Below are 25,994 nucleotides of genomic sequence, written 5' to 3'. Positions count from 1 at the left end.
TCCCCATTTCCCATCCCGATTCCCACCAGGGTGCCAACCCCACAAGTCCTCAGCCCATTCCCCTTGGCAGGAAATCTCGTCTCCCCGCCCAGACACCCATCCCCATGAGGATCCAGTCCTAAGCCCCATCAGGGAAAGCAGAGGCCCAGACACCCATCCCCCTGAGGATCCAGTCCTAAGCCCCATCAGGGAAAGCAGAGGCCTGAGAATCAGATCCTCCCACCCGATATGCCTGCCCCACCTAAGGGCCCCAGCTCTGTTTCCTTTCCTCCAAGGACGTGTCATCTCCACCGCAGGACGGGGAGCCCCAGAAGATGCCTGTCGGGGCAGTGGGTGGGGGCCCAGAAAAGGAGGAACGCGAGTGCCTGGTCCCTCCCTCTGGCTGCCGACCTCAGCTGGGCGCGGTGGGTATAAAAGGGTCAGTATATATTGAGAGGGCCAGAGAAAGAGAAACCAGGAGAATGAGGAGAGAGGGAGGAGGATCGAGGTACAGACTGTGAGGACAGGAGAGAGAGACAAGGGGCAGAAGGCGAGAAAAAGAGAGAGAGGGAAAGAGAGGGTTCCGGAATTGGAGGGAAGAAAGAGAGAGAGAGAGCCAGAGAGAGGGAGGGAGGGAGAAAGGCGGTGAGAGGCGGGGGCCTCGAGAGGGTGGAAGGAGGGAAGAGAAGGGCGGGGCACGGAGGCCCGATCAAGGGACGGGACTCAAATCTGACTTCTTCTGCCGCTCTCGGTAAGTTTTCAATCCGTTATTCAGCCTGCGATTTCTTTCTTTACTTGGGTGTACAGCAGTTTGGAAAGGAGACCCCCACCCTCACCCCCCTGCCAGATTGGGTGAAGCTTGGAAATCCTTGTAATTTAAGAAGTGAACTCTTGGCACTTGGGGTGGAGACTTGGAAAGGGGTGGGGCCCGACAGATTTTAGGGTTCCCAGCAGAGCCCCCCCCACCCAAAAACTTCCTGCGGTTTTACTCTATGGCTGTCCACTCCCCCAGGAAGACCTTGAGGTCAGGGCTTCTCGTGAGAACAACCGAAGTCTGGAGACAATCCAGCCACCACCCGCCACCCACCCCCCTGCTGCCCTTTCTGGACACTGAAGGATCACAAGGGCTGGCTCCTTCTTCTCAGGCCCTTTCCCACCCTCAGCATGGATTTTCTCCATTTTCCCTACAAGGTGTCCAGTGGACACTAGTCTGGCGGCAGGGCAGGGTCGGGTGGGGACCTCGTGGGCATAGACAGGGGCTGGGGTTTCCCTGGTGCTTGGAGGCATGCGGCGGGGAGGGGGTGAGATGAGTCACCGACCGGATGACTCACCGGGTCCCCTTTCCTCCCTCCACCCCAAGAGAGGAGTGGGGTGAGTCAAGATTGTCCATCTCTGGGGGCAGCCCCCAGCTTCTGATCTATCTGAACAGGCAGCAATAGGAATTTTTCACATCCTTGCCCATATGTCCCCAGGGACAGGGCTCTGCAGAGATGGGAGCCAGATTGCTAGTCCTACTCATTCCTGGACCCAAGTCTATCACTGGCCCCCTCCAGGCCCTGGGAAATTCATGAGTCCCGGCCACCAGCTCCCTCCTCCTTCACAACCAGGCATCTAGCTCCCAGCCTCCTCCTCCCTCAGACCAGAAGTTTGGGGCTCCTAGCCCCCCTTTCCATTAGACTTGGGAGTCTGGACTCAGCCCCTTTCCTTACCGGGATTCAGGCACCTCACCTGCCCCTGTGCCAAGAACCTCTTGAAGTGACCGTCGTCTCCTGACGTCCCGCCCCAGGCTTCCAACACAGCCATGTCACTCCTCCTGCTGGTGGTCTCTGCCCTCCACATCCTCATTCTCATCCTGCTTTTTGTGGCCACTTTGGACAAGGTAAGCCAACTTGGAGGACAGGGGCCTCCTGTCCCTCTGGCCCCGCCCCCTCGCCCTAGCACTCCCTCTTGAGCTCTGCCTTCACCCTACCCTTTCCCCTGATGAGCCCCCACCCCACACTTTCCTATTAAATCCATGCTTTCCCATGGCACCTTGCCCTTTTCCCAACCCTGCCTAACCTTCGTGACTTTGCCCTTGTTCCTCTACCCATCCCAGTCCTGGTGGACTCTCCCCGGCAAGGAGTCCCTGAATCTCTGGTATGACTGCACATGGAACAGTGACAACAAAACGTGGGCCTGCAGTAACGTCAGCGAGAATGGTGAGGCCTGAGGGGCACTAGAGATGGGTCTGCAGAAGGGAGGGATAACCCCAAGTCTCCTCCAGGGACCAAGGATTGGGAACCCCCCAAGGTTTGAGTGGGTGGGTTATGGGTCCCCATGCTGAGTGACTGAGGCTGACGTATGATGACCCAGCTTTCTGGATGGTAGGGGGAAGTATGCTCCTGTTCTAGAGTGAAGTGAAAGCCGCTCAGTCGTGTCTGACTCTTTGCAACCCCATGGACTATATAGTCCGTGGAATTCTCCAGGCCATAATACTGGAGTGGGTAGCCTTTCCCTTCTCCAGGGGATCTTCCCAACCCAGGGATTGAGCCCAGGTCTCCTGCTGAGGTTAAAAACCCCACTCTCGATGATTTAGGAGTGGAGGCCACACACTATAGGTTTAAGGAATGGGGGGAAAGCTTCCAAGATTCTGAGAAGACAAGATCATGTTCCCAAAGTCCTAAAGAGGCAAGACAGGTGTTCTGAATGGATGGCTGGGACCATGCTATTCAAGTTCCAGTGGGGTGGACCACATTGAGATTCTAAAGAGGTGAGACTGAATCCTTGCAAGGTTCAAAATAAATGGGGTCAGATGCATCTGAATTTTAAAGGGGCAGAGCTGCATCCGCTAAAATTTCTAAGTCAAAGAAGGTGGAAGATTAAATGCTTTTTCTGTAAGAGCAAAGGAAGAATTTCTGCTCTTACAATTTGATACCATGTCATAGTGGACGTAGCCAATGCAATAAGGCAAGAAAAAGAAATAAAAGGTATAAAAGATGGGGAAAGAAGAAGTAAAACTGTCTCAGTTCCCAGTGAGCATGTTTATATAGAAAATCCTAAAAAATCTGCAAATGGCTTCTAGAATTCCTACGGGAATTTAGGAAAGTTACAGGGATCAAAGTTGATATAAGTGATAACTACTGAGTATATGAGGTTGGATGACTCTAAATGAAAGAACAGTTGGTGGGAGCAATGATGAGCAAGCAGGTGGAGCTGGAACTCTGGACCTGCTGTAACTTCCACCTCTATCTCCTTATTGCAGGCTGGCTGAAGGCAGTACAAGTCCTCATGGTGCTTTCCCTCATCCTCTGCTGTCTGTCCTTCATCCTGTTCATGTTCCAGCTCTACACCATGCGGCGAGGAGGGCTATTCTATGCCACTGGCTTCTGCCAGCTTTGCACCAGTGAGCACGGTTCCCCAGGGAACTGAAAGGAGGGGAGGAGGCCTGTGAGGATGGAGGGAGGGCGGGGGGAAGAATGGACACCTAATGAAAGAAAACAATTCTCAACAACACAAAAACCACCTGAGGTTCTGCCTTTGGCTACCTCTCTGCCCCAGGGACTTAAGGAACTTGTAGTTTTCAGTGTCTCAGTGGCGGTTTGTGGTGTGGGTCTCTGAGTCATGGGGCAACTGGCACTTAGAGCTTCAAGGAGCCAGGGCTGGGGAAGGGGTTGTGGATGGATAATCTAGATCCCAGGAACAGAGGGAGGCTAGCAGGGATAGGTAGCTAATTAATAACACCAGGCTACTACTGCTGCTGCTAAGTCGCTTCAGTCATGTCTGACTCTGTGCGACCCCATAGACGGTAGCCCAGGCTCCCCCCGTCCCTGGGATTCTCCAGGCAAGAACACTGGAGTGGGTTGCCATTTCCTTCTCCAATGTGTGAAAGTGAAGTCGCTCAGTCGTGTCCAACTCTTAGCGACCGCATGGACTATAGCCTACCAGGCTCCTCCATCCATGGGATTTTCCAGGCAAGAGTACTGGAGTGGGGTGCCATTGCTTTCTCCAAATAACACCAGGAGAGAACTCTAAATCATAATAGTAGTGGTCTTATAATGTCAACCAGTTGCTATTTCTTGTGGACCGACCTTGTATCAGACACGTCAGGGACTTTTATGTACTTTTCATTTTTTATGACTTCAGGTGCAAAGAGCAAAGTTAATCATAGTTATCAATTTGGGGGAGCATTACGTTTCTAGGTTCTCTCTTGTTCTATTGATTTACTACCTGTGTGCTTGGCTTGTGTAAAGTCACTCAAGAATATTCCTTAAATGGATGGATGGATGAGTAGGTATTATCGTCCCATGTAATGGATGAGTAACGGAGGCCCAAAAAGATCAACTAAATTGCCCAAGTCCAGTCTGCAGCAGCCTCCAAGGCGCGGCGCTAGAGGAGTGAACTACAACTCCCAGTAGGCAGTGATGCTGCGCACTCGCCCTCAGGCGGTTTCTTTGCCCCGTGGGTTGTTGGGAAATGCAGTCCCGTTATGCGACTCCAGGGTGACGTGTGGTTCCCGTCTCCCCTCAGGCGTGGCGGTGTTTACCGGGGCGCTGATCTACGCCATTCATGCCAAAGAGATCCTGGCGGACCGCCCGTCGGGTGGCAGCTTTGGTTACTGCTTCGCCCTGGCCTGGGTGGCCTTCCCCCTCGCCCTTGCCAGCGGCATCATCTACATCCACTTACGGAAGCGGGAGTGAGGGTGGCGCCTCCCCTTGGTTCCCCAGCCGACTCCCGGCCCCTCCATCTCACCCCCAAAACCCCACCCCACCTCCTTTTCTATTTTAAACAGAAAATAAAACTGTTTAACCGCCGAGTCTGCCTTTGACTCCTTCCTTCCTCTTCCCGGGACCCTGGGTGCTCACGCCTGATCGTTCCTGAACTGGGACGGCCCCCATCACCAGCAGTTCAGCCTTCAGAACGTTGAACGCATCCCCTTCTAATCTGGGACACAGAAGCCCGCGGTCCTAGCGGCCCTTCCCCTTCCACAGACCGGAGGACCCCAGCCCTCCTGGTGCAAGACTCAGGATTCTTCCCAGCCTAGATATTCAAGTACTTCTAGGTAAGAACCAGGCGTCTGGGTTTCCAGCCGTCCCTCCTTGGCCAAGGGGTCTCTCTCTCTCAACCAAGCAGGATGTGTGTCTTGTTCTAGGTTACTGAGACCTGAGACCCTTGACTGCAGTGCAGTAACGCCCGCACCTGGCCAATCGGTCTCCTCCAGTTACAAAATGTAAAGAAACTATGAGGAACTAAAAATAACTGCGTGCATGCGCATTTGGGGCAAATTCTGGACAATAAGATACAAACAGACCAAAAAGCCCAACTGCCACTTCCGAACGAAGAGCCAGGAACAAAAGCAGGGCACTACACACATACAACAGCAAGGGGGTGGGCAAACCACCTAAGCGCCCCTACACCCCTCCCCTGAACACACCCATACCCTCACCCCATAGAAGGGACCAGCTTGCCTCTCCTTAGGGGAAGTTGTTCTCCCTCCCTTCCCGCGATAGCAGGAGCCCCAATAAAGCCTTGCCTGAACTCCTTGTCTGGCCTCTTTATCAATTTCAGTTGATTAAGAAGGCCAAGAACCCTCATTGGTAACAGTGGTCTTTTTTTTTTTTCTCCCTCGCACACTTCCTCTGGGAAGATAGTTTTCCATTTCCCTCTTGAAACCCAGCCCCTCTTCTTCCCCCATCCTCTGCAAATGTTGCCTCTAGTCCACGTGACACCTTAGTACAAACTAGATGAGATGCCTCCTCCCTCCCCTTTCTCCAGGCTCAACCTCACATCAGGACACTTGTGAGAAGGGGAGAGGCCGGGTTTTAGACCAACCTACCCCTAGGCCATGTGTCTTTGTGCAGTGAACAATCTGCTCTATCTCGGGTGTTCAGAAGACCCAGTGTTTTAGGGAGTCAGGTCCTCCTTAAGATCCTCTCTGTGACGCATCCTATTTCAGCAACAACCCCAGTCTCTCTCCAGAACTACAGCTTTCTTTGCCAGTGTGTGCATGCTTGTAGCTCAGTCGTATATGTTACGACTCTGTGACCCCATGGACTGTAACCCGCTACGCTCCTCTGCCCATGGAATTCTCCAGGCAAGAATACTGGAGTGGGTAGCCATTCCCTTTCTCCAGGAGATCTTCCCGACACAGGGATCAAACCCAGGTCTCCTGCACTGCAGACAGATTCTTTATGGTCTGAGTCACCAGGGAAGCTGGAAAAGTGAAAGTCACTCAGGCGTGTCTGACCCATTGTACAGCCCATGAAATTCTCCAGGCTAGAATACTGGAGTGGGTAGCCTTTCCCTTCTCCAGGGGATCTTCCCAACCCAGGGATCGAACCCAGGTCTTCTGCACTGCAGGCGGATTCTTTACCAGCTGAGTCACAAAGGAAGCCCTAGGGAAGCTGGGGACCCACCCAAATGCATTCCCCCAAGACCCAGAGTGTCTTCTTTCCAGGATTCTGAAACCTTCCTTCTTTTCATCCCCTACAGCTCTCTGACTCATCCAGATTTATGAAACATGATTTATTCCTTTGGGAGAAAGGACAGGGGAGAAATTGATAGACCAATAAATATTGCACAGGGTGGAGGTAAGATCCAGGCAGAGGTAGTTTCTGTAGAAAGGGTGAGGGACCTGGGCAGCGAAGGCACCTGAGTTTTGTTGTTGGGGCCTGAGTGGAAGTGAGCCTTGGTTTCTGGTTCCTCCTGGCCCACAGCTTTCTGCCGGGCACAAAGCTCCCGACCCCTTCAGCCTGGACAAGCTGATAGGCCGTTGACCAAATGGCCTGCCTTATAAGTAGCGGCAATTGATAGAAAGAACAGGTCTCCTTCAGAAATTCTGATTGGTTGCTTCTCTGCAGGGACAACTGGCTGCCCAAGGTTGGTAGTGCCCGGCAGCTGTCTCACTGGCAGTTTGCCAGAGGAGCGGACTAAAAGGTTCTCATTGGCTGCAGGCTGGAGCTCCGCCTCGGTGAACATGATGGGCATTTTGCCCGGTAAGGGCTAAACAGACAGTGATATATGGCCTCCGGAGGGCACAGTTTAACAACTGGGCCTGGTGGTGTGTAGCGTTGCACGGCTGTGATTGGCTGGCCCTCCCTCCTCAGCCAAACTATGTTTAGAAGTTTATGATGAAGGAGGGAGTAAGAGATGGACCAGAAGCAAAGCCAAAAAGCTTTGATTGGCTGTTCATCGCAAGAGGGGCGCCTGGCAACGGCGGGCTGCCTCAGTGGGCGGTTTTGTTTAAGAAAACAGCATAACGGAAGTGGTAGCGAGTAATTGGAAGTTGGGGAGTGGCGAAGCATCTTAGCCATGATTGACAGCTTGTCAAGGAGGAGGCGGCGCTTAGTTCCCAACCAGGTGGCTGGGTTGGGCTGGGCCGAGAGGTTTCTCTAAGGAGTTGTCTTCGCTAGGTGCGGACTTGGGGGAAGAGAAAGTAGCCAACAGGTCTAGTTTGGGGAGGCCCGGGGGCGGGTACATCCCGACGGTGGGGGGCAGGGCTTGCAGGTGGGCCAGGGCCCTCTTTCCGTTGAAGGCCACGTCACAGCCTGACTGGGCTAGAAGCCAGTTCTCCACCTCCGACTGGAGCCACTGGGAGGTCTCTGCTGGGGGAGAGGCAGGTGTTGTGAGGTCAGACCAACCCGAAGGACTAAGAGTGGGCAGCGGGGAGGGTGCAGGACAAGGAATAAGAGGGGTCTGGGTTTGGAAGAAGCCTAGAGGAGTGGGACAGGAACCTAGGAGGCTCAACGTTGGGGCTCTCATCTGGGGACCAGCCAGGGACTCTTGTTCAGGGAGGAGCCATCTGGGCTCTCTAGTAAGGGAGTATATGGGTTGGCATATAGGAAGCAGCGGACGGGGAGCTGGGAGAATACCACGACAGGAGTCTGATCCAAGACTCCTATCGCGGTTGAGGTTGAAGTCATCCCAGGAGCAGGCCCACCGAGACGGGAACTGGGTCAGGGGACCCGACTGTTGAATCCGGTTCACCAGCGCAAGCCGGGTTTGGGAGGCGGGCATCGTGGGGGTGGAGTCTCACTGCGGCAAGGCCATCTGGGACTAAGGGGACTTTCGACTCCGTAGTGGCAGGGTGGAGTTTGTTGCAGGTGGGGCCACATCTGCGCCCAGCAGTTAGGAAGGGGCGGGGCCTATGGGGAAAAGGGCCACAAGAGACGGGGCGGGACCTAGCAAGAGAGGGGCTGCAAAGGGCTGGGGCCTCCTGGCCCCTGCGGGCCTACCTTCCGGCGGGCCCTTTGCGCCCCCGGGCCGCCGGGCCAGGAAGCTGTGTGCAAGCAGCGCCTCTTTGGTGTGCTCGTCCTGTGCGCGCAGGACCAGGGCGCTGAGCAGCTCTGCGTTGTTGGACGTGCTGCGGTAGTAGAGCATGTGTGCCAGCTCCAGCGCCTGCGCGCTGCGCCGATGTCCGAACATCTGCACGCAGGACAAAATCCGGGAGGGGCGGGGCCTGCTGGGACTCCACGCCCCGCCCATACACACACACCACCCAATCACACACGCACCCATATACAACCCCACCCATACGCATACCCCTGGGTCATTCAGGCAGGTACGGCCCTTCCCAAGGGCTCCCGGGACCTCCGCGTCCCTCTCCAGCTCAGGTTATTTTTACGCTTAAACCACACGCTCTCGCCCCAGTGCCTCAGAGGCCGCTGCCCGGGTTTGCTTATCTGAGCCACGTCACAGTGGATGTGTTCGAGGATTCACAGACGAGAGTTTTAGCCTGGGCACTTTTCATTACAATTTTTTTTTAAGTCCTTATCATCTAGACATACACTGAAGTATTTCCAGATGATGTGTAGAATTTGCTTCAAAATAATCCAATGGTGGTGGGCGGGGGAGGGAGTGTCTTTAGGTGAAACCTGATTTTACTAATTGTTGACCCTGGGTGCTGACAACAGAGGAGCTTATCATACTATTCCATCTGTGCATTTGTTTGAAGTAATTTTTTTGAAAGGTCTTAAATATTGTAAAGAGAAGTGTTGCTGTTTAGTTGCTAAGTCCTGTCCGACTCTTTGTGACCCCTTGCCAGGCTCCTCTGTCCGTGGGATTTCCCAGGCAAGAATATTGGAGTGGGTTGCCATTTCCTTCTCCAGGGGATCTTCCCAACCCAGGGATTGAACCCAGGTCCCCTGCATTGGCAGGTGGATTCTTTACTGCTGAGCCACCAGGGAAGCTGGAAGAGAAGTGTTAATGGACAACAAATACTTGATGAGCCACTTTCCGGAAAGAAGGGAGGGAGAGGCAGGTCTGGGGCCCAGCTGTCTACTGGCTACCCCTTCCCCACCCTCCATCCCTCCTGCCTGGACCCCTTTCCTCATTCCTGTTGTCCCTGAAGAGGGAGATGAGAGCCCACCAGTGCCCTCTTGGGACTCAAACTCAGATTCATCCACCCAAATTCGTCCTTTCATCCATCAAGTGAGTTCGAGGCTGCTGGGTCCTGCGGCCTGCAGGCCTGGATGCCAGATCTATCTCTGCCCCTCCAGCTGTGAGGCTGTGGCCAAGACCTAAGTCTTCGGGTAGCCCTCTCTGTGAGCCAAGGCAAATGACAGAAGGGGCACCAGAAGTTAATAAAACATGGCACAGAAGCTGGCCGGTCACAAGTACTTAAAGATTAGTTACTGAAGTATCTTCTGCCCAAAGAGTGTTGCCCACCCTACGTGGATACCTACGGTGAAATGCCTCTGAAATGAACACAGCCCTAGAAAATCGCTGAAATGGCCCGCACGGTCCCAATGACACGCTCTGTGTGAACTGCACTCTCTTCTTACAAGGCCAGCACAGTCAGTTTATGTCCCTGCATTGGAACGAATCGCCAATTTCTTTGGTTGGAGGCAAGATGCAGGAATTGGATGCATTCACAACTGTTATGAAAAATACATTGGGTTGTGTGCCTGTTTCTGCCAGGCTTATGGAGTGGAATTCTTTCAGGTTAAGTAAGCAGGTCATGCCATTCCGAGGCAGACACGTGAGGCCAGACCTCTCCCTGGAGAGGGCTCACCACTGGCAAGCTAAATGTCCCTCCAACACTTGCCAAGGCCCACGCTGAGCGGTGTCTCTCCTTTCCCAACTCCTCAGTCCCTCCTTCCTCCTCCCCTGGGGTCCGTATCTGGGGTGCCCCACCATCTACGCCATCACAGATCAGACCCCTGGCACCATCCTGCCCCCTCCTCGCCAGCCTGTCACTCTCTGGCCCCATCCTCCTGCCTTGACTCTCTCTGCCCTGTCCCCTCCCGTCCAACCTACCTAATGCATCACCCAGCCTCCTCCCAGGTCTGTCTCCCCTACTCCCTTCTCTCTGCAAAGCCCCAGAGTTGAGCCTGCCCCTCCCCTGCTCACACTCTCACATAGCTTCCTAATGCCCTCAGAGACTCCAAACTCTGTGGCCTGGCCCCAGGGATTTCTCCCACTTAATATCTTGCTCCTCTCCCATGAATGCAACCCATATTGAATGAGTCCAGTCTACCCTGATGGTTGTCCTGAGCGCACCCTGCTCTCGTGGGCTTCTGGGCCTTGGGACAGGCCAAGTGGCTCCCAGTCTTTTCTTGAAAAACACTCACTGTCTTATCGTCAAGGTTCAGGATAGACATCGCTTTCCACAGACAAGCAGCTGCATCCCTGGGTCCCTACAGGGCCCACTGCTGCCTCAGTCAGGCATGTGGCTCTCTGTCCATGGGCCCCATGCCTCTCTCCCCAGGGCAGGACCAGCCCTGAGGCATCTCTGGGATGCCAGCTCAACAACCCTTCTCAGGCTGCCCCGCAGGCCTCCCCGGGGAACCAGGACATGTCAGGAGCCCCTTCAGCCCAGGAAGTCTGGGAGGGCTTTCTGGAATCTCTGAGATGAGGGTGAGGAGGGGTTGGTCAGCCTAGCAAAAGGATGCATGCGTGCATGTTAAGTCGCTTCAGTTGTGTCCAACTCTTTGCGACCCCATGGACTGTACCCACCAGGCTCCTTTGTCTATGGGGATTCTCCAGGCAAGAATACTGGAGTAGGCCGCTGTGCCCTCCTCCAAGGGAGAGTATGTTTCAGAAGAAGGAACAGCATATGCAAAGGGAGAGAAGGGGAGAGAAGTAGTGGTGGGAGAAGCTACAAGTATATTTTGGTGGAGCTGAAACTGAGAATTGTGTCAGATGAGGCCAAGGAAGCCCCATCTCTGATGCCAGGTGTGAGCAAGGGAGGAGCAGGGCAGCCCAGTGGCCATCGGGGATGGGCTGGAGGGGATCACTGGGTGGGGGAAGGCTAGGAAGAGGATCTGAGCTGGAGCCGAGACAGAGGACAGGAAATGGGCACAGAGAGCCTGGGAGCAGAGCGCCAGGGGGGCAGGAAGGACGGGCTGAGGACTGACAGGCTGGGGGGCAGGGGCAGGGTAATTTCCAGGGGTCTAGACAGTGATCTGGGGACAACGGGGCCATCCACAGATGGAGAACCAGGAGGAGGAGCAGGCGGGAGAGACACTGTCCTCCACCTGGCTGTTCCAGACTTGAGTGCAGAGCTCCTGGATCTAGGAGGTTCGGGGGAGCGGCTTGTGGAAACCGTGGAAGTGGATGAGCTCTCTGGGGGAGGGGGAGGGGTAGGAAGAGGCCCGTGTATCCTGCTGCAGAATCAGCCTCCCAGGTGTCTGATCAGAGCAGCTGTCCCGAGATACGGAGCTGGGGAGAAGGGGGTTTCAGGGGAAGATGGATGCTCTGTGGGCAGCTGGACGGAGGCCAGGGAGGCCTGCATTTAAGGCACGGAGGGAGTCCCTGGTAGTCTAGAAATTAGGATTTGGCGCCTTTGGTGCCATGGCCCAGGTTCAGTCCGTGGGTTGGAGAGCAGAGATCCAACAAGCCAAATCAATAAAGAATGAACTTAAGGAGGCTCAGCCTGGGGCATGGAAAAATGTCTAAAAGGGATCAGTAAATGAACAGGTGAACTGGGCTTTAACCTGGGTGTCAGAGCCCAAGAGACTCAAGAGTTCTCCATCCCCAAGGGCCTCTTCAAGGTGGGACAATGGTCCTCTCTGAGCTGAAAATGCGCATGTCCTCCCCAGAGCAGCTCAACACCCTCTTTCCCCTGCCCCTCTGCCCCCATCTGTGTTTGCCACATTCCCTCTCTGCTTACAGCCCTTCTGTGGCTCCCCTCTGCCCTGAGGACGAAGTCCAGAGCCCCTGCCTTGGCATTCAAAGCCCTCGCCACCCCTTTGGGGCCTTGCTTCTCTGTCCTGCACGCCATCCCTGTGAGATTCCCCAGGCTGTGCTCACCACGCTCCTTCTCCAGCAGGCTCAATCCCCACCTTTCAGAGCTTCCCTCAAATGACACCCAACCCCTGGTCCTCAGCAGGAAGTGCTCCCTGCTCAGCCAGCGCAGCCTGGTTATTAACTGTGGGATTTATTACCAGGCTTCCTCAGAGCCCATTGGGATGGCTGAAAACAGCTTGAAAATCAATGAACCAGCAAGTGAATGATCAGGTACAATGGACAACTCGCGCCAGTTCGCACTCTTGGGACCAGTGCCAACCCGGGGGAGAATCAGCAAAAGGCAGCCACCTCAAGGCAGAGCTCGAGGTTCAGCAAACAAACCACAAGTTGGATTCCAGCCCCTATCTGTCCCTTCGGCCATGAATCCTTGGATGATGAACAACCTGCACAACTGGATGAGATAGCCCTGCACTCACATGTAGCAGAATCAGGAAAGGCGCTTGTTCAAAAACACAGGCCCTGGTCCCAGAGTTTGCCGGTGGGGAAGCCCAGACTGAGGGGACAAGAGCCCAATCAGTAATAATAAAAATCAAGGTGATGGTGAACTCTCATAAACACCTTCTGGACTACGGGCCAGACTCTGTTTTCCATGTTCAGCGTATTAATGCATTTAATCACCACAACAACCCACTGTCATCTCTGCCTTTGAGATGCACAGAGGTTTAAGCAGCTTGTTTGAGGTTACATAGCTTAGGACTTCCCTGGCACTCCAGTGGTTAAGACTCCGCACTTCCACTGCCGGGAGCATGGGTTTGATCCCTGCTTGGGGAACGAAGATCCCACATGCCATGGATCTCACACACACACACAGACACACACACACACACACCCAAAGCTCAAAGAATAGGCCACACAGCTAGAAGATGGTAGAACTAGATTCAAACCCAGGCAGTCTTGTTCCAAAACACACCCTTGACATCATCAAGTGCCCAGTGAGTGGCTGTGAACGCTTGTGTCGCACCAGCCGTGTGCCAGCCCTGCACCCAGCGCTCATTACAGAGTCACTCATCTCTTCCTCACAACAGCCCTCCTCGGAGGATCTAGCTATTTATTAAGCCCATTTTCCAGATGAGAAAACTGAGGCTCAGGGAGACCGAGAAACCCTCCCAAGGTTGTGTTGAGTGAATAAGGAAGGGAAAGAAAGCCCAACCCAAAGCAGGAATAATCCACAAAAAAAGAGAAACAAACTGATAGGGTGGCCTGACCTTCTAGCTGACCATCAAAGGGCAGGCTTGGTGGGGGGGGGTCACGTACCTTGGCCGCCCGCAGGCCCATGAAAGCAGCGAAGAGCAGCAGCAACAGGGAGGTGGCCATCTTGAGGTCAGAGAGCACCACCATGCCCACGTTGACGAAGAACACTACACCTGAGACGACCAGTGTGACGTTGAGGACGGCACGCTGCAGGGTGGACGTGCGCACCTTCAGCTCGGGCAGCAGCTGCTCCAGGCCCTCCAACGGCGTATCCTTGAAGCTCTTCAGCACTAAGTGCCCATTCTTCGTTCGGGCTGCTAGGATCACCCGCTTAAAGTATCTCCTGATGGCCAGAGATGGAGGGGCGAGGACAGTCAGAACAGCCCCCGGGAGTTCCCCTCCAACCCTAGGACATTCTCTCTGGCTCTGAAGTCACACCATCAGTTTAAAAGCTACTTAAAAATGGTGGTAGGAAAGTCAGATGTAAGCTAAGTGTCCAGCTAGAGGGGATCACTAACATGATGCAATCCCCTATTATTGGACACATAGGTTGCTTCTGACTTTATAGACTTGATAAATGAGAGCTGAATAAAAATTCTTTAGTTAATGTTCAAACCCAAATTCTATATATATTTCAGTGTATCTGCTAGGTGCCAAGGAGTGCTATTTAGTTCTGGAGAGACAACAAAATGAGTCAGTCACTGCCTTTGTGGGGCTTATAGTCCAGCATGAGAGACAGATAATTAAAATAATTAAACAGACAGTCTGCAAGTATAAATATCTCCTTGGAATAGATTCCTGGAAGTGGAATTACTGGTTTAAGGGATATGAGAGGCTTTTTGTCTTTGGTTTTTGTCTTTGAATTCGTAACCATATTTGATAGTCTGATTTCCAGACAGACTGGGTGACTGACAGGCCCTCTGGCCAACTGTGAAACGATATGGCTCCCCTAACAATATCTGTATTTAACTATGTGTTAAAAACATAATGTTCTTCAGAAACCTGGTGGTACCACTTTTTCAGAATGTGGCCTTCCCTCTCTGAGCCTCAGTTTTCTTCATTTGGAAAATGGAGAGAAATGTCCCTAGCCCTTCTCTTCCCCTAAGAATTGCAGTTCTTATTTCTCCTTGGGAAGAAGAGGCAGTATTTCATTGACCCCTTCTCCTTTCTTGACTTCCCACCCAGGTCCCAGACACCCAAATCCAGACACTGACCTGTCGGTCCCCACTCGACTCTAACCTTGCTCCCTCTTGCTGCAGCTGGGGAACAGGGGCCGCCTCACCTCTCTGCAGGGGGCGATTTGAAGAAGAAACGCTTGGAGCCCACGCTGGACTTACGGGGCATCTTCCCAACTCGCTGGCCCAAGGCCCAGAAATGCATGTAGATATACTGGTCCAAATTTATTGTCACCTGCAAAAGGGAGGGAGAAGGGAGCAAAGCAGCTGAGCGTAAGCCACGGTGTGAATGCAGGATACTAGAATTACATGCCTCACCCTCAGTGATCCTCTGCCTCCCCATCCACTGCCCAGACTCATCATCATCCAGTGTGCAGGCAGACAGCCATGTATGGTTGTTCACGTTGTACACTGCACAAGGACACACCATCCAAGATGGCACTGTCCACATCATAGTCATCTTTATGACCATATTTCCTAGCATCTATAATGCCACTGATTTTAAGGTACTCAATCATTTTATGAAGCAACTAAAAGGGAAAATATATTGTCAATTAAACTATGCAACAGGGGCTTCCCTGATAGCTCAGTTGGTAAAGAATCTGCCTGCGATGCAGGAGACCCCAGTTCGATTTCTGGGTTGGGAAGATCTGCTAGAGAAGGGATAGGCTACCCACTCCAGCACTCTTAGGCTTCCCTGGTGGTTCGGCTGGTAAAGAATCCACCTGTACTGCGGGAGACCTGGGTTCAATCCCTGGGTTGGGAAGATCCCCTGGAAAAGGAAAAGGGTACCCACTCCAGTATTGTGGCCTGGAGAATTCCATGGACTGTACAGTCCATGGGTTCGCAAAGAGTCGGACACAACTGAGTGACATTTCACTTTCACTTTTAAAACCATGCCACACTACTGCTTCTAAGTCACAATCCAATTTCAGAGACGGTAAAGTCTGACTTTAGAAAAAAGCACATCTTAAAAATCACCAAAATGTGGTCATTTTAGTATTCTGATTATAATACTACAGTATTTAGTGTTTTGATTATTAGTATTTTGTTGACTTTTTCTTTTGGCTGTGCCATGCGGCTTATAGGATCTTAGTTTCCCGACCAGGGATTGAACCCAGGTCCCAGCAGTGAAAGTGCTGAGTCCTCACCACTGAACCGCCAAGGAATTCCCGTATTTTGTTGATTTTAATGGTGAGTATTTTGTATTATTTATTATAGTCAGCCCTCCATAACTGCAGGTTTCACATCTGTTGATTCAACCAACTATAGGACTGAAAAAAATTTTAATTCCAGAAAGCAAAACTGGAATCTTCTGTGTATCACCAACTCTTTTACACAGCATTTACATTGTATTAGGTATTACAAATAATCAGAGATGACTTAAAATATGCAGGAGGATATGCATAAGTTATATGCAAATACTATGCCATTCCATATAAGAGACTTCAGCATCTGAGGACTTCCATATCCTCAAAGGCACTGGAGCCAATCCCCACACCAAAGGACAGCTCTCTTAATAGTCTGCAGGCAGAGGGTGATAGTCTCTAGTCCTAAGAAGACCTGTATCTTATGATGCTTTTCCAACAGGTGGCAGTGAAGTTACCTGAGAAGAGGCACCTTTTTCTATTTCACCAAAGGTGCCACATGGGCTAGAGTTCAGGACTACAGCTCCCAGCAGCCTCTGCTTCCCAAAGGCTCCACCCCTGCCCAAGGTCTCCTGGGAGTTTGGGTTGTTAGCTGGAAGACAAGCACCTGGACCTCATCCTGAGGGTGATGGACCACCAGAGCGTAGGCCAGGGTGTCCTCCGTGAGTGGGGAGAAGTTGGCCTGGGCCAGCAGGGGCTCCAGGGCCTGAAGCACTTCCTTCTCATTGGACAGACGCTGAGGGTCTGTAAGTGAAGGCTGGTCAAGAGTCTCCCTGTCAGGGTTGATGGGGTCATACAAAGCCTGAGGAGAGAGTCAGAGAGAAGAAAAATGGACTAGGTCAGAGCGTGAGGGATTGTAAGGATGTTCCTGGCCCCATATTTTAAACAATGGGTTACCCCAAGGCTGGATTTGGGGCCCTCTTCCTGTCTCTCCCCTCAAGCTCACAATAAGTTGCCTCACCATCCCCATGGCCTTAAACACCATCTCCATGTAGATAACTATCCAACTCACATCTCCAAATTGGACCTCTCCTCTCAGTTCTAGACCTAATATCCATTTTCAGTTTGTGGGGATGTTTAGTAATAGTAGAGTAGTACTTCCCCTTCCCCCACAGTAGTAAAGAAGAAGGCGGCTGTGGGGCTGCCCAGATGGACTACATTCCCAGCCTCCTTTGAGGCCAGGTGTGGCCAGAATTCATCCACAGAATATGAGCAGAAGTAACAGATGCTTCTTGCCCCTCCTGCACCTTCCACTCTTTCCTTGTTCTTAACAGCTTAGAACGCTCTCCTGCCTACAACCAAGTTCTGAGCCCACAGAGATGAAGATGGGGCCCTCAGGGGATGGCAGAGCAACAAAAGGGAAGGAACCTGGGTCCTGGCATCATCTCATGAGGAACAGAGCTGCTCATCTTACCACCGTGGCCCACTTACCGCAAGGCTGTTAAATGGAAGAGGAAGAATCCTCCACCTCCTTTAAGCCATTGCCTTGTGGGGTCTGCTTGTTACAACAGCTAAGTCTTTATAGGAACTAATATAAACTCTCTACCTGACATTTCTTTGGGATGTCATGGTTGCCTCAAATCCAATGTCAGGTCCACAGGATCACATCCTCCCATCCCCATCTTCCAGCAAAATAACCATCCTGGATGACCCCTCCCAAAGCTGTTCCTCCCAACCTTCCCTGGCCTCTCCCCTGAGCATCAGATTCTCACAGGCAATTATGTCTTTGGCATCTCCAGCTGGATGTCTAATGGCGTCTCAGATCTAACACGACCTGAGGAAAACGCTCCATTTCTTCCTCCTCCCCGCCTCAGTCTTCTCCTTTCAGGAAATGGCACTGTGATCCATTCAGATGCTCTGATCAGGAACCCTGGAGGCATCTTTGATTCCTTTCTTATCATCACCCCAATATCTGATCTTCAGCAAATTCAGCAGACTCTCCGAATCGTTCTGGACTCTATCTTCCTTTCCATCCCCACTGCTGCCTTCTCATCCCAGCCACCATCGCCTCGCACCTAAACAGGTGCATCGGGTTTCCACTCTCCCACCATGTCCAAACCAGTCCCCACGTGGCTGTCACGAGGAGCTTATTGAGATTATAAACACACGCTATCCCTCCAGCAGCTTCTCACAACATTTGGAATAAAATCCAAACTCTTTCTATGACCTTCAGTGTCCCCATAGAACTGGGTAATGCCTTGTCCATCTCATCTTATGCACCCATCAATGCCGCCCAAAATTGTTGACTGACTGAATGAATGAATGAAAAGAAAGAGCTAGGGACTTCCCTGGCGGTCTAGTGGTTAGGACTCTGTGCTCCCAATGCAGGCGGCCCAGGTTTGATCCCTGGTTGGGGAACTAGATTCCCACATGCCACAACTAAGAGTTTGCATGTCACGACTAAAGACTCTGAGTGTTACAACAAAGATGGAAGATCTTGCATGCTGCAACTAAGACCCAGCACAGCCAAATAAATAAATACGTAAAAAAAATTTTTTTTTAAAGAACGAGCCTCCAAGTGGCTTGCCTATTTGTTTACAGAGAGATGGAGTTTCAGGGTGACATATAATGTGTCCCAGACTATCCAACCATCCCCAGAGGGAAGCACCCCTCCATAAAACCAGCCCCTAAACTCCACCCTCTGTGTGTCTCTCAGGAGAGGCAGCCTTAAGGAACAACTCATCAAGGTCAGGGGAACCTTTTGTTAGTGGAAGGAAACCAGGGAGGGGGCACTCCAAGTGGGAGGAATGGCGGCAAAGGTTTGGAGACGGAAAGTCCAGGGTCTCTGAAACAACGGAGCCAGGTGTCTGATGATGTAGTAGAGAATCGAGCCCAGCAAGTCCTCATGTGAACTAACTCCGAGGGCCAGCCTCTGCTGGCCCAGAACAGCACTGAGGTCCAGAACTAAGGCCGGTGTCCAAGTCCTTCCAGCCAGGCTGACAGAGCTGGTCCCATGGGCCATGTTCTCAAATTCACGGAATGACCTTGAGAAATGCCTTTCCCGGGGCTGAGCTGCACTTTGAGAGTGAGGGAATCTCAGAGCTGGAGGAGAGAGAAGTGCATTCATCTAACGTCCACTGCGAACCAGATTCTCTTCTGGGAACTTCGCATCCGCCCATGGCTTCGAGCCAGAAACCTGGATGTGGCGAGTGACCCTGCTTTTCCCTTTCCTCACATGATTTATTAATCACGATGATTCCACCTCCAAAACAGAGGGCCACTCCGCCAGGCTCTCTCCTTCCCACCAGCCCTGCCCAGTCCACACCACCATGGCCTTCTCCTGCCTGGATGAGTCCGACAGCCGTCTCCAGGGCCCTTCCAAATGCCCTCGCCTCCCTCCTCTCAAGACCACTCTCAAGCCCGCTGTATCCTAAAGCGGGTCCTGAAACTCCTCCCCAAACCTGCTCTCCCTCACCCCCATCTTCTCCATGCCAGAGAAGTGCATTCTTCCAGGCGCTCAGACCCAAAGCCTCTGGTCATCCTGGACTCCTCTGTTTCTTCAACCCATCAGCAAATCCTGATGGCACCCATTCAAAACAGATCCAGGATCCGACCACTTCTCATCTCCTGGGCAGGCGTAATGGCTTCCGCACCAGTCTTCCGGCTCCCATCCTCACCCCAAGTCTGTTCCCGGCAACCACTAGAGGGCGCCTATTGTAACAGAAGTCAGCTCGCGTCTGTTCGCTCAGAGCCGTTCCCTGGCTCTCACCTCACTCAGAGTCAAAGCCAAGTCTTCACTGTGTCCCATAGGGCCCTGAAGGATCTGGCTGCGGGCCCCGGTCTGGTTCATCTCCAGCTTTGCCCCTTCACTCACTCACCTCTAGCCCCTCCTACACATCATGCACACTCCAGCCACTGGGCCTTTGCACTTACCATTCTCACAGATCTCCACATGGCTCACTCTGGCCTCTTTCAGGCTCAAATGTCACCCCCTCAGTGAGGCTGCCCCTGACTACCCCACCTAAAACTGCAAAAAACACCTCTCCTTTCTTTTTCTCCTTAATTAGGGTTACCAGATTTAGCCAAAAAATAAAATACAGGACACCAAGTTCAGTTGGATTTCCAGATCAACAATAAATAACTTTTCAGTTTAAGTATGTCCTGGGCAGTATTTGAGGATTGTATTTACACAGACATAATTATAATTTAAAAAGAAAAATTTCTCATAGCTTATCTGAAATTCAAATTTAACTGGGTTTAGAGGGTCGAAGAGTGTCCCCTAAAAATTCCTGTCCCCGGGAACCTCAGAATATGACCTCATTTGGAAAAAGGGTCTTTGCAGGTATAATTAAGGTATCAAAGTGAGACCATACTGGATTAGGGTGGGCCCTAAATCCAATGAGAGTGTCCTTATAAGAGACAGAAAAGGACACACAGAGAAGAAAGTGATATGAAGATGAAGACAGAGATTAAAGTGATGTGTCCACAAGCCACAGATTGCTGGAAGCTTGGAGAAAAGCATAGGATGGGGCCCTTCCTCTGAGGCTCCAGAAGAAACTAACCCTGCCCGCACTTTGATTTTGGACTTCCAGTCTCCTGAACTCTCAAAGAAGAGACCTCTTGTTTTAAGCCATCCAGTGGATGCTCATTTGTGATGGCAGAATTAGGAAGTGAATAAGGTGGGCGTCCTATACTTTATCCGGCACCCTCTCTGTGGTACTTAGCACTTCTTAACATACTTTACTTCTTTACCTTGTGGAGGGTTGGTCTCTCTCCCTGGCATGTGATACCATGAGGCAGATACACAGGTGCACCACTGAGGCCAGGGGCCTGGAACCATTCTGGGACACAGTAGGTGCTCAGTAAACATGCACTGAGTGAATCCAATGAATGAATGCACAAGGAAAAGGAGGCCCAGAGAGAGGGCACCTGCCAAGGTCGCCCTCACTCCTAGTGAACGGCAAAGCTGGTGTCTGAACTGGGGCTCTTCTTGTTCTTTGCCTGCTCCAAACTGCTTCCTCAAGGGTCTTAGGTCATCAGCAAATGGTAATCCAGTGTGTCTCACTCACCTCTGATACTTCTACCCACCCTCTCAGGGTCTCTGTTTAAAATCTGCTGCCTCAGGACTTTCCTGGTGGTTCAGTGGTTAAGAATCTGCCTTGCAATTGGGTTTGATCCCTGGTCCAGAAACTAACCCATAAGCCATAGAGCAACTAAGCCCATGAGACAAAACTAGAGTGCCTCAACGAAAGATCTCACGTGCCAGTTAAGACCCAATGCAGCCAAACAAACAAATAAATAATAATAAAATAAAATATGCTGCCTCGGTGAGAATGTGTGTCTTTGCTGCATATTCTATGTTTCAATATAGTTAAACATTTGAATAATTAAAAATAACTTTTTAAAGAAAAAGAATCCTGTCTTCAGAGCCCAGAGATGCCCCAGAGAAGAGCTTGGAGGCCAGCAGACAGGAGCACAACTCTTGGGGCCTGCCTCATCTTGGGCTCAACGGGGCCCTCTTGGAGCTTCGGTTTCTTCTTCTGCCAATGGGGCTGCTGGCAGCTACTTGGTGCTGCAGGAAGTTGATGATCCTGATGCAAAGGGGCCATAGCTGCTACTCATCAAAGCAAGGAGGGGAGCTATGGGGGGCAGGGGCAGTAAAGGGTTAATTCAGCAGGCCTGAGTTGTCCAAACCTTGCACATTCCAAAGACCTGGCCCTTGAAGGGCTCCTGGGAGAGAATGTTGAAGCACTCATTCCCAGGGATCAGTTAATGTCCCTGGTGGTCATGCAGGTTGTACTGTCTAGATCCTCCCAGGACTGTTTCTTAGCCCTGTCTCCTTCCTTGACTTCCAGACTATGGGCATTGAGTCCATCTCTCTACCCAGCTGTCCAAGAGGCAGCTCAAATTTCTAAATCTAAACTGAGCTCTCAGTCTTCCCTGCAGACCTGTCTCTGCTCTGCTTTCCACATCTCAGTAAGTGGCAGCTGTATCCTTCATGAGGTGTGGGCATGAACTGCTGGAGGGCCCCCTGACTTCTTTCTCTCCTTCAAGGCCCTGCCCACTCAGCCAAATGCTGATGCCTTCCAACCGTTACCAGTGCCTGACCACTTTTCACCACTTCCACTGCTATTACTCTTGTCTGAGCTGCCATTATCTCTTACCTGGACAAACATAATAGACTCTTTAATATATCTCCCTGCCTCTGATGGTCTGTTCCCTGCTGAGCAGCTAGAAGAATCCTATTAACACCGGAATCAGTTCATGACCCGCCTCTGCTCTGAATCCTCCTGTGGCGGCTCCCAGCTCGCTTACATAAAAGCCACGTCTCCAGCACAACCCACGAGGCCAGGCACAATTCCCCTCACTCCCTCTCTCTGCTGTCACCTCCTGCCCTCTTTACCTCCAGCCAGTAGTTCCACTGCCATTCCCCCAACACTCCAGGCCCTCACACCTCAGGGCCTTTGCAATTGCTTTTCTCTTGAAAAAGAGAACATTTTCTCAATGTTTTTTCTTGAAAAAGAGGACGTTTCTACCTAAAATGTCCATCCCCAGACACCCATCGAGCTCACTGCCTCAGTTCACTCAGGCATTAGCTTATCTGTCACCTCCTCAGAGAAGCCTTCCTTGACCACCCTGTCTAAATCAGGCCCTTTTCTCATCACTTTCTATCCACCTTCAATGGCACTTACCACTCCTGGGTGTCACATTTTACATTTTTTGTTTTCAATTTGGCCACACTACATGGTGAAGAGCCGACTCACTGGGAAAGACCCTAATGCTGGGAAAGATTGAGGGCAAGAGGAGAAGGGGGCGACAGAGGATGAGAAGGTTGGATGGCATCACCAACTCAATGGACATGAGTTTGAGCACGTTTGAGCATGTTTGAGCACCGGGAAAACAGTGAAGGACAGGGAAGCCTGGCATGCTGCAGTCCATGGGGTGGCAAAGAGTCAGACACAGCCAAGTGACTGAACAACAACATGTCATGTGGGATCTTAGTTCCTTGACTAGACATCGAAGCCGCAGCCCCTGCATTGGAAGCTCAGAGTCTTAACCACTGGACCACCAGGCCAGTCCCTCATATTTATTCATTTATCATCTTCCCACCTGGAATATCAGCTCCAGAAGGGCGTGGCTTCATCTGTTATGTTCAGCGCTGCATCCCTGATGCTTAGAAGAAGGCTGGACTCCAAGTAAGCACTCAGAGAATTTTTGCTGGATGAACAGATAAGCAAACAAGGACAACAGGGCCACAGGGTCTCGGTTCTCACCTGCAGCTGGGTCAGGACATGATGGTAGTGGAACAAGGTACAAAAGTCCACGTGGGCTGTGAACTCCTCCAAGGCCGCCTTCTCCGCAGGAGTGGAATGGAACTCCTATTACCTCGAGAAGCAAAACATCTCTTTAGGTCTCTCTCTCCTTCCTCATGGGGGGGAATTCTTTCCTGGGCAACCCAGACAGACAATCAGAGCTCTGAGCTCTTTAAAATTTTGTGGGGTTTTTTTGGGGGGGTGGGGAGGGGGAGAGGACTGATCAGTTTCACTGAGAGAAACTGAGGTAGCCCTATAGAGTGAAAAACAGATGGCTTAAAGAGCTAGGGTTTCAAGTTACCACTCTGATACTTACTGGCCAGCAGTCACACAATGCTTATTTGTGTGCCAGGAACTGTTTGCTGGCATGATCTCATCCTCCAGAGGACACAAGAAGACTGATGGAATTATAATCCTCATTGTTCAGAGGGGACATCTAGGTTTAGGAAAGTCACTTGCTGAGGGCCACACTGTCCATAAAAGAGAAGCTGAGACTCTAGACCAGGCCTGGTCCAGAGTACACATATTTACCCACTGTTTTAGCATTCCTACCTCAGTGCCCTGGGTGAATGCCATCCCCTCTCTGAGTCTGTTTCCTTACTGGCAACAGAGGATCATACCCTCTTTCTGAAAAAACTGATAGTGACAATTTGATGTGATTACATGTGTCCATCTATCTAAATGTGTGTTTATGTGTGTGTATATATACTTCTGTATATGGATAAAGCCATATATGGAACTATGGCCATACAGAGGCATTTCATACATACATATATGGAACTTAGGCCATACAGAGGCATTTCAGTTCAGTTCAGTCGCTCAGTTGTGTCCAACTCTGTGACCCCATGAACCAAAGCACACCAGGCCTTCCTGTCCATCACCAACTCCCAGAGTTTACCCAAACTCATGTCCATTGAGTTGGTGATGCCATCAAGTAATAATTATTAAATGAAGGAATGATGATAAAGAATAATCACAAGTATGATGGTGACAGTGGGGTAAGAACTTAATTAAGCTCTTAGGGTTGAGCAAGTATCTACTTGCCTCACCCTAATCCCCACCCTGCTCTACAGTCAGTACACTTTGGTTCAAATCTGAGTCACTAGTCATGACTTTGGGTGAGTCACTGCCCTTCTCCTGCTTTAGTTATCTCCTTTGTAAAGTGGGAATGATGGTGGTACCTCTTACTGGGTTGTTCATTATTCAATAATACATGGAAAATGCTTAGCACGGTGCCATACAAGAGCTCAGTGTAATATAATTATTGCTTCGTTAGTACAATACTTATTATTAGGTAGTAGTCACTGTAATGATGAGGATGAAGATCATACCCGTTTTGTAGAGGGTAAAACCACCCCCCGTGTGAGTGCTTGTTCAAGCCCCCAGAACGAGCTAGAGTCTGGAATCCCTGCTTCATCTACATCTCGGCAGTCAGTCCCCAGCTTTCCAACTCACTCCTCGCTCACCTGGGCCTATAAAGGGCAAGTGAAGTGAAGTCACTCAGTCGTGTCCGACTCTTTGCAACCCCATGGACTGTAGCCTACCAGGCTCCTTTGTCCATGGGATTTTCCAGGCAACAGTACTGGAGTGGATTGCCATTTCCTTCTCCGGGGGATCTTCCCGACCCAGGGATCGAACCTGGGTTTCCGCATTGTAGACAGCCGCTTTACCGTCTGAGCCACCAGGGAAGTCACATAAAGGGTAAAGGAACTACAATTCCCAGGGGGCGCCGGGGCATTCTTCTATAGCTTGAAGGGCTGTACGGCCGCGAGGCCTGCCGGGATTCGTAGTCCCCAGGCTTTCGGACCCGGGACGGGCGGTACCTGTATCAGGAGGCGGAGCAGCTGCTCTTTGGAGAACGGGATGTGCCGTTCGCGGTACTGCTGGGCCCAGTCGCGGGGCTCCGTGGGGTTCCACATCTTGCGGTACTCCCCCATCTTGACCTCCAGCGATGACAGGGCCCGAGGGTGACCGAGAAACGAGGGCAACAGAGGCCATACTCGGACACTGGATCCCCAGACCCCTCGGGTCACATGCAGCATGGCTAGACCCTTTCCCCGCAGCCTAAACGAGGGAAATGGGAAGAGGTCAAAAGTCATCTGGGGGAAAGGTGCCCCCTCCACCTCCGCGTCCCAACTTCCAGGGGCCGTTTCTACCCCAGGCAGCGGGTAAAGCCCATCCACCCTCCTCGTAGGCCCTCCTGTCCATCCCCTCGCACACTATTCAGTTGGCCTGAGTCCCAGGCAGGAGTTTGGGGGGAGCGTTTTGCAGGCCCAGAAGCCCTGTGGTGACACAACCTCTGCGGGGTCTAGGCGTCAGGTGAATCTTAAGAGTATCGGATATGCTCGGAAAGCTACATGAGTCTGCAGGGCCGCCCACCCCCGGCCATGCAATCTTTCACCCTTTCCCTCACCTTTAGGCAACGCTCGACTGTCATTGAGCCTCCTGCGCATGTGCAAACAGGCGCCCTGGGCCTCTGAGTTTCGGCTTCAAGCCGTCGTAGGACGCATGCGCAATACCTGGGGTCATAGAACGGAGTCCATTTTCTTCTAACACCCAGTCGCGACTACGCATGCGCAGTCTGCCTCGCTTGCTTCACGCGCTTTGCTTGGACTCGGCGCATGCGTTACAGAAGTATTTCCTTGTCCACAAGCTTCAAACGGGAAGAGGCAGGGCGGGCGCGAGACTCCGGGGACTACTGGGACTGGGGCAGGGATTCCCGTGCGCAGCCCGCCAACGGCGGGCCGCCTAACGTCCGCTGAAGCCACGCCCCAGCTCGTGTCAACTCTAGAATAGGCGGGGGAATTGGGGCGGGGCTTCAGCGCAGCCAATCAGCTATAGAGGAACGAAAAGGCGGGAAAAAGAGGAAGAAAAAGAAGGCTGAGGTGGTGCCGGGGACCAGGCGGGGAGGGTGGGCAGAAGGAAGATCCGGCCTGCAGGTGACTTAAACCCGGCCTCCAGAGTAAGGCTGACCCTTTATCAGGCAACATCTCCCCGAACCCTCACCACCCCCATTCCACGCC

General features: G+C 51.9%; 2 protein-coding genes across 6 annotated transcripts; one reads left to right on the top strand and one right to left on the bottom strand.

The window, feature by feature from the left end:
• The first annotated feature begins 284 nt into the window (after positions 1 to 284).
• EMP3 (epithelial membrane protein 3) lies at positions 285 to 4,771 on the top strand. 2 transcript variants are annotated; one of them, XM_040252406.1, is made up of 5 exons: positions 285 to 404; positions 1,766 to 1,858; positions 2,075 to 2,177; positions 3,221 to 3,361; positions 4,486 to 4,771. In XM_040252406.1, exons 1-5 carry the CDS (start codon positions 315 to 317, stop codon positions 4,653 to 4,655), a joined length of 597 nt encoding a protein of 198 aa, XP_040108340.1. In that variant the 5' UTR covers positions 285 to 314; the 3' UTR covers positions 4,656 to 4,771. The 2 variants fall into 2 exon arrangements, with proteins under 2 accessions (XP_040108340.1, XP_040108341.1); XM_040252407.1 differs by lacking the exon at positions 285 to 404 and adding an exon at positions 430 to 730.
• Positions 4,772 to 6,461: 1,690 nt separating this feature from the next.
• TMEM143 (transmembrane protein 143) lies at positions 6,462 to 25,526 on the bottom strand. 4 transcript variants are annotated; one of them, XM_040252400.1, is made up of 8 exons: positions 25,385 to 25,523; positions 24,795 to 25,035; positions 22,933 to 23,037; positions 16,326 to 16,520; positions 14,678 to 14,805; positions 13,459 to 13,738; positions 8,190 to 8,379; positions 6,462 to 7,559 (listed from the first exon to the last, which is right to left on the bottom strand). In XM_040252400.1, the coding sequence occupies exons 2-8, from the start codon at positions 25,011 to 25,013 to the stop codon at positions 7,300 to 7,302; spliced, it is 1,377 nt and encodes a 458-aa protein (XP_040108334.1). In that variant the 5' UTR covers positions 25,014 to 25,035; positions 25,385 to 25,523; the 3' UTR covers positions 6,462 to 7,299. The 4 variants fall into 4 exon arrangements, with proteins under 4 accessions (XP_040108334.1, XP_040108336.1, XP_040108337.1 ...); XM_040252401.1 differs by having other exon boundaries at positions 6,472 to 7,556; XM_040252402.1 differs by lacking the exon at positions 16,326 to 16,520 and having other exon boundaries at positions 6,471 to 7,559; positions 25,385 to 25,526.
• Between the last annotated feature and the right edge of the window lie 468 nt (positions 25,527 to 25,994).

The sequence above is a fragment of the Oryx dammah genome, unplaced genomic scaffold (assembly GCF_014754425.2).
Source record: "Oryx dammah isolate SB20612 unplaced genomic scaffold, SCBI_Odam_1.1 HiC_scaffold_13, whole genome shotgun sequence".
Classification (NCBI taxonomy): domain Eukaryota; kingdom Metazoa; phylum Chordata; class Mammalia; order Artiodactyla; family Bovidae; genus Oryx; species Oryx dammah.
Note: the sequence above shows the minus strand (reverse complement) of the source record. Positions and strands in the feature narration are given on the sequence as shown.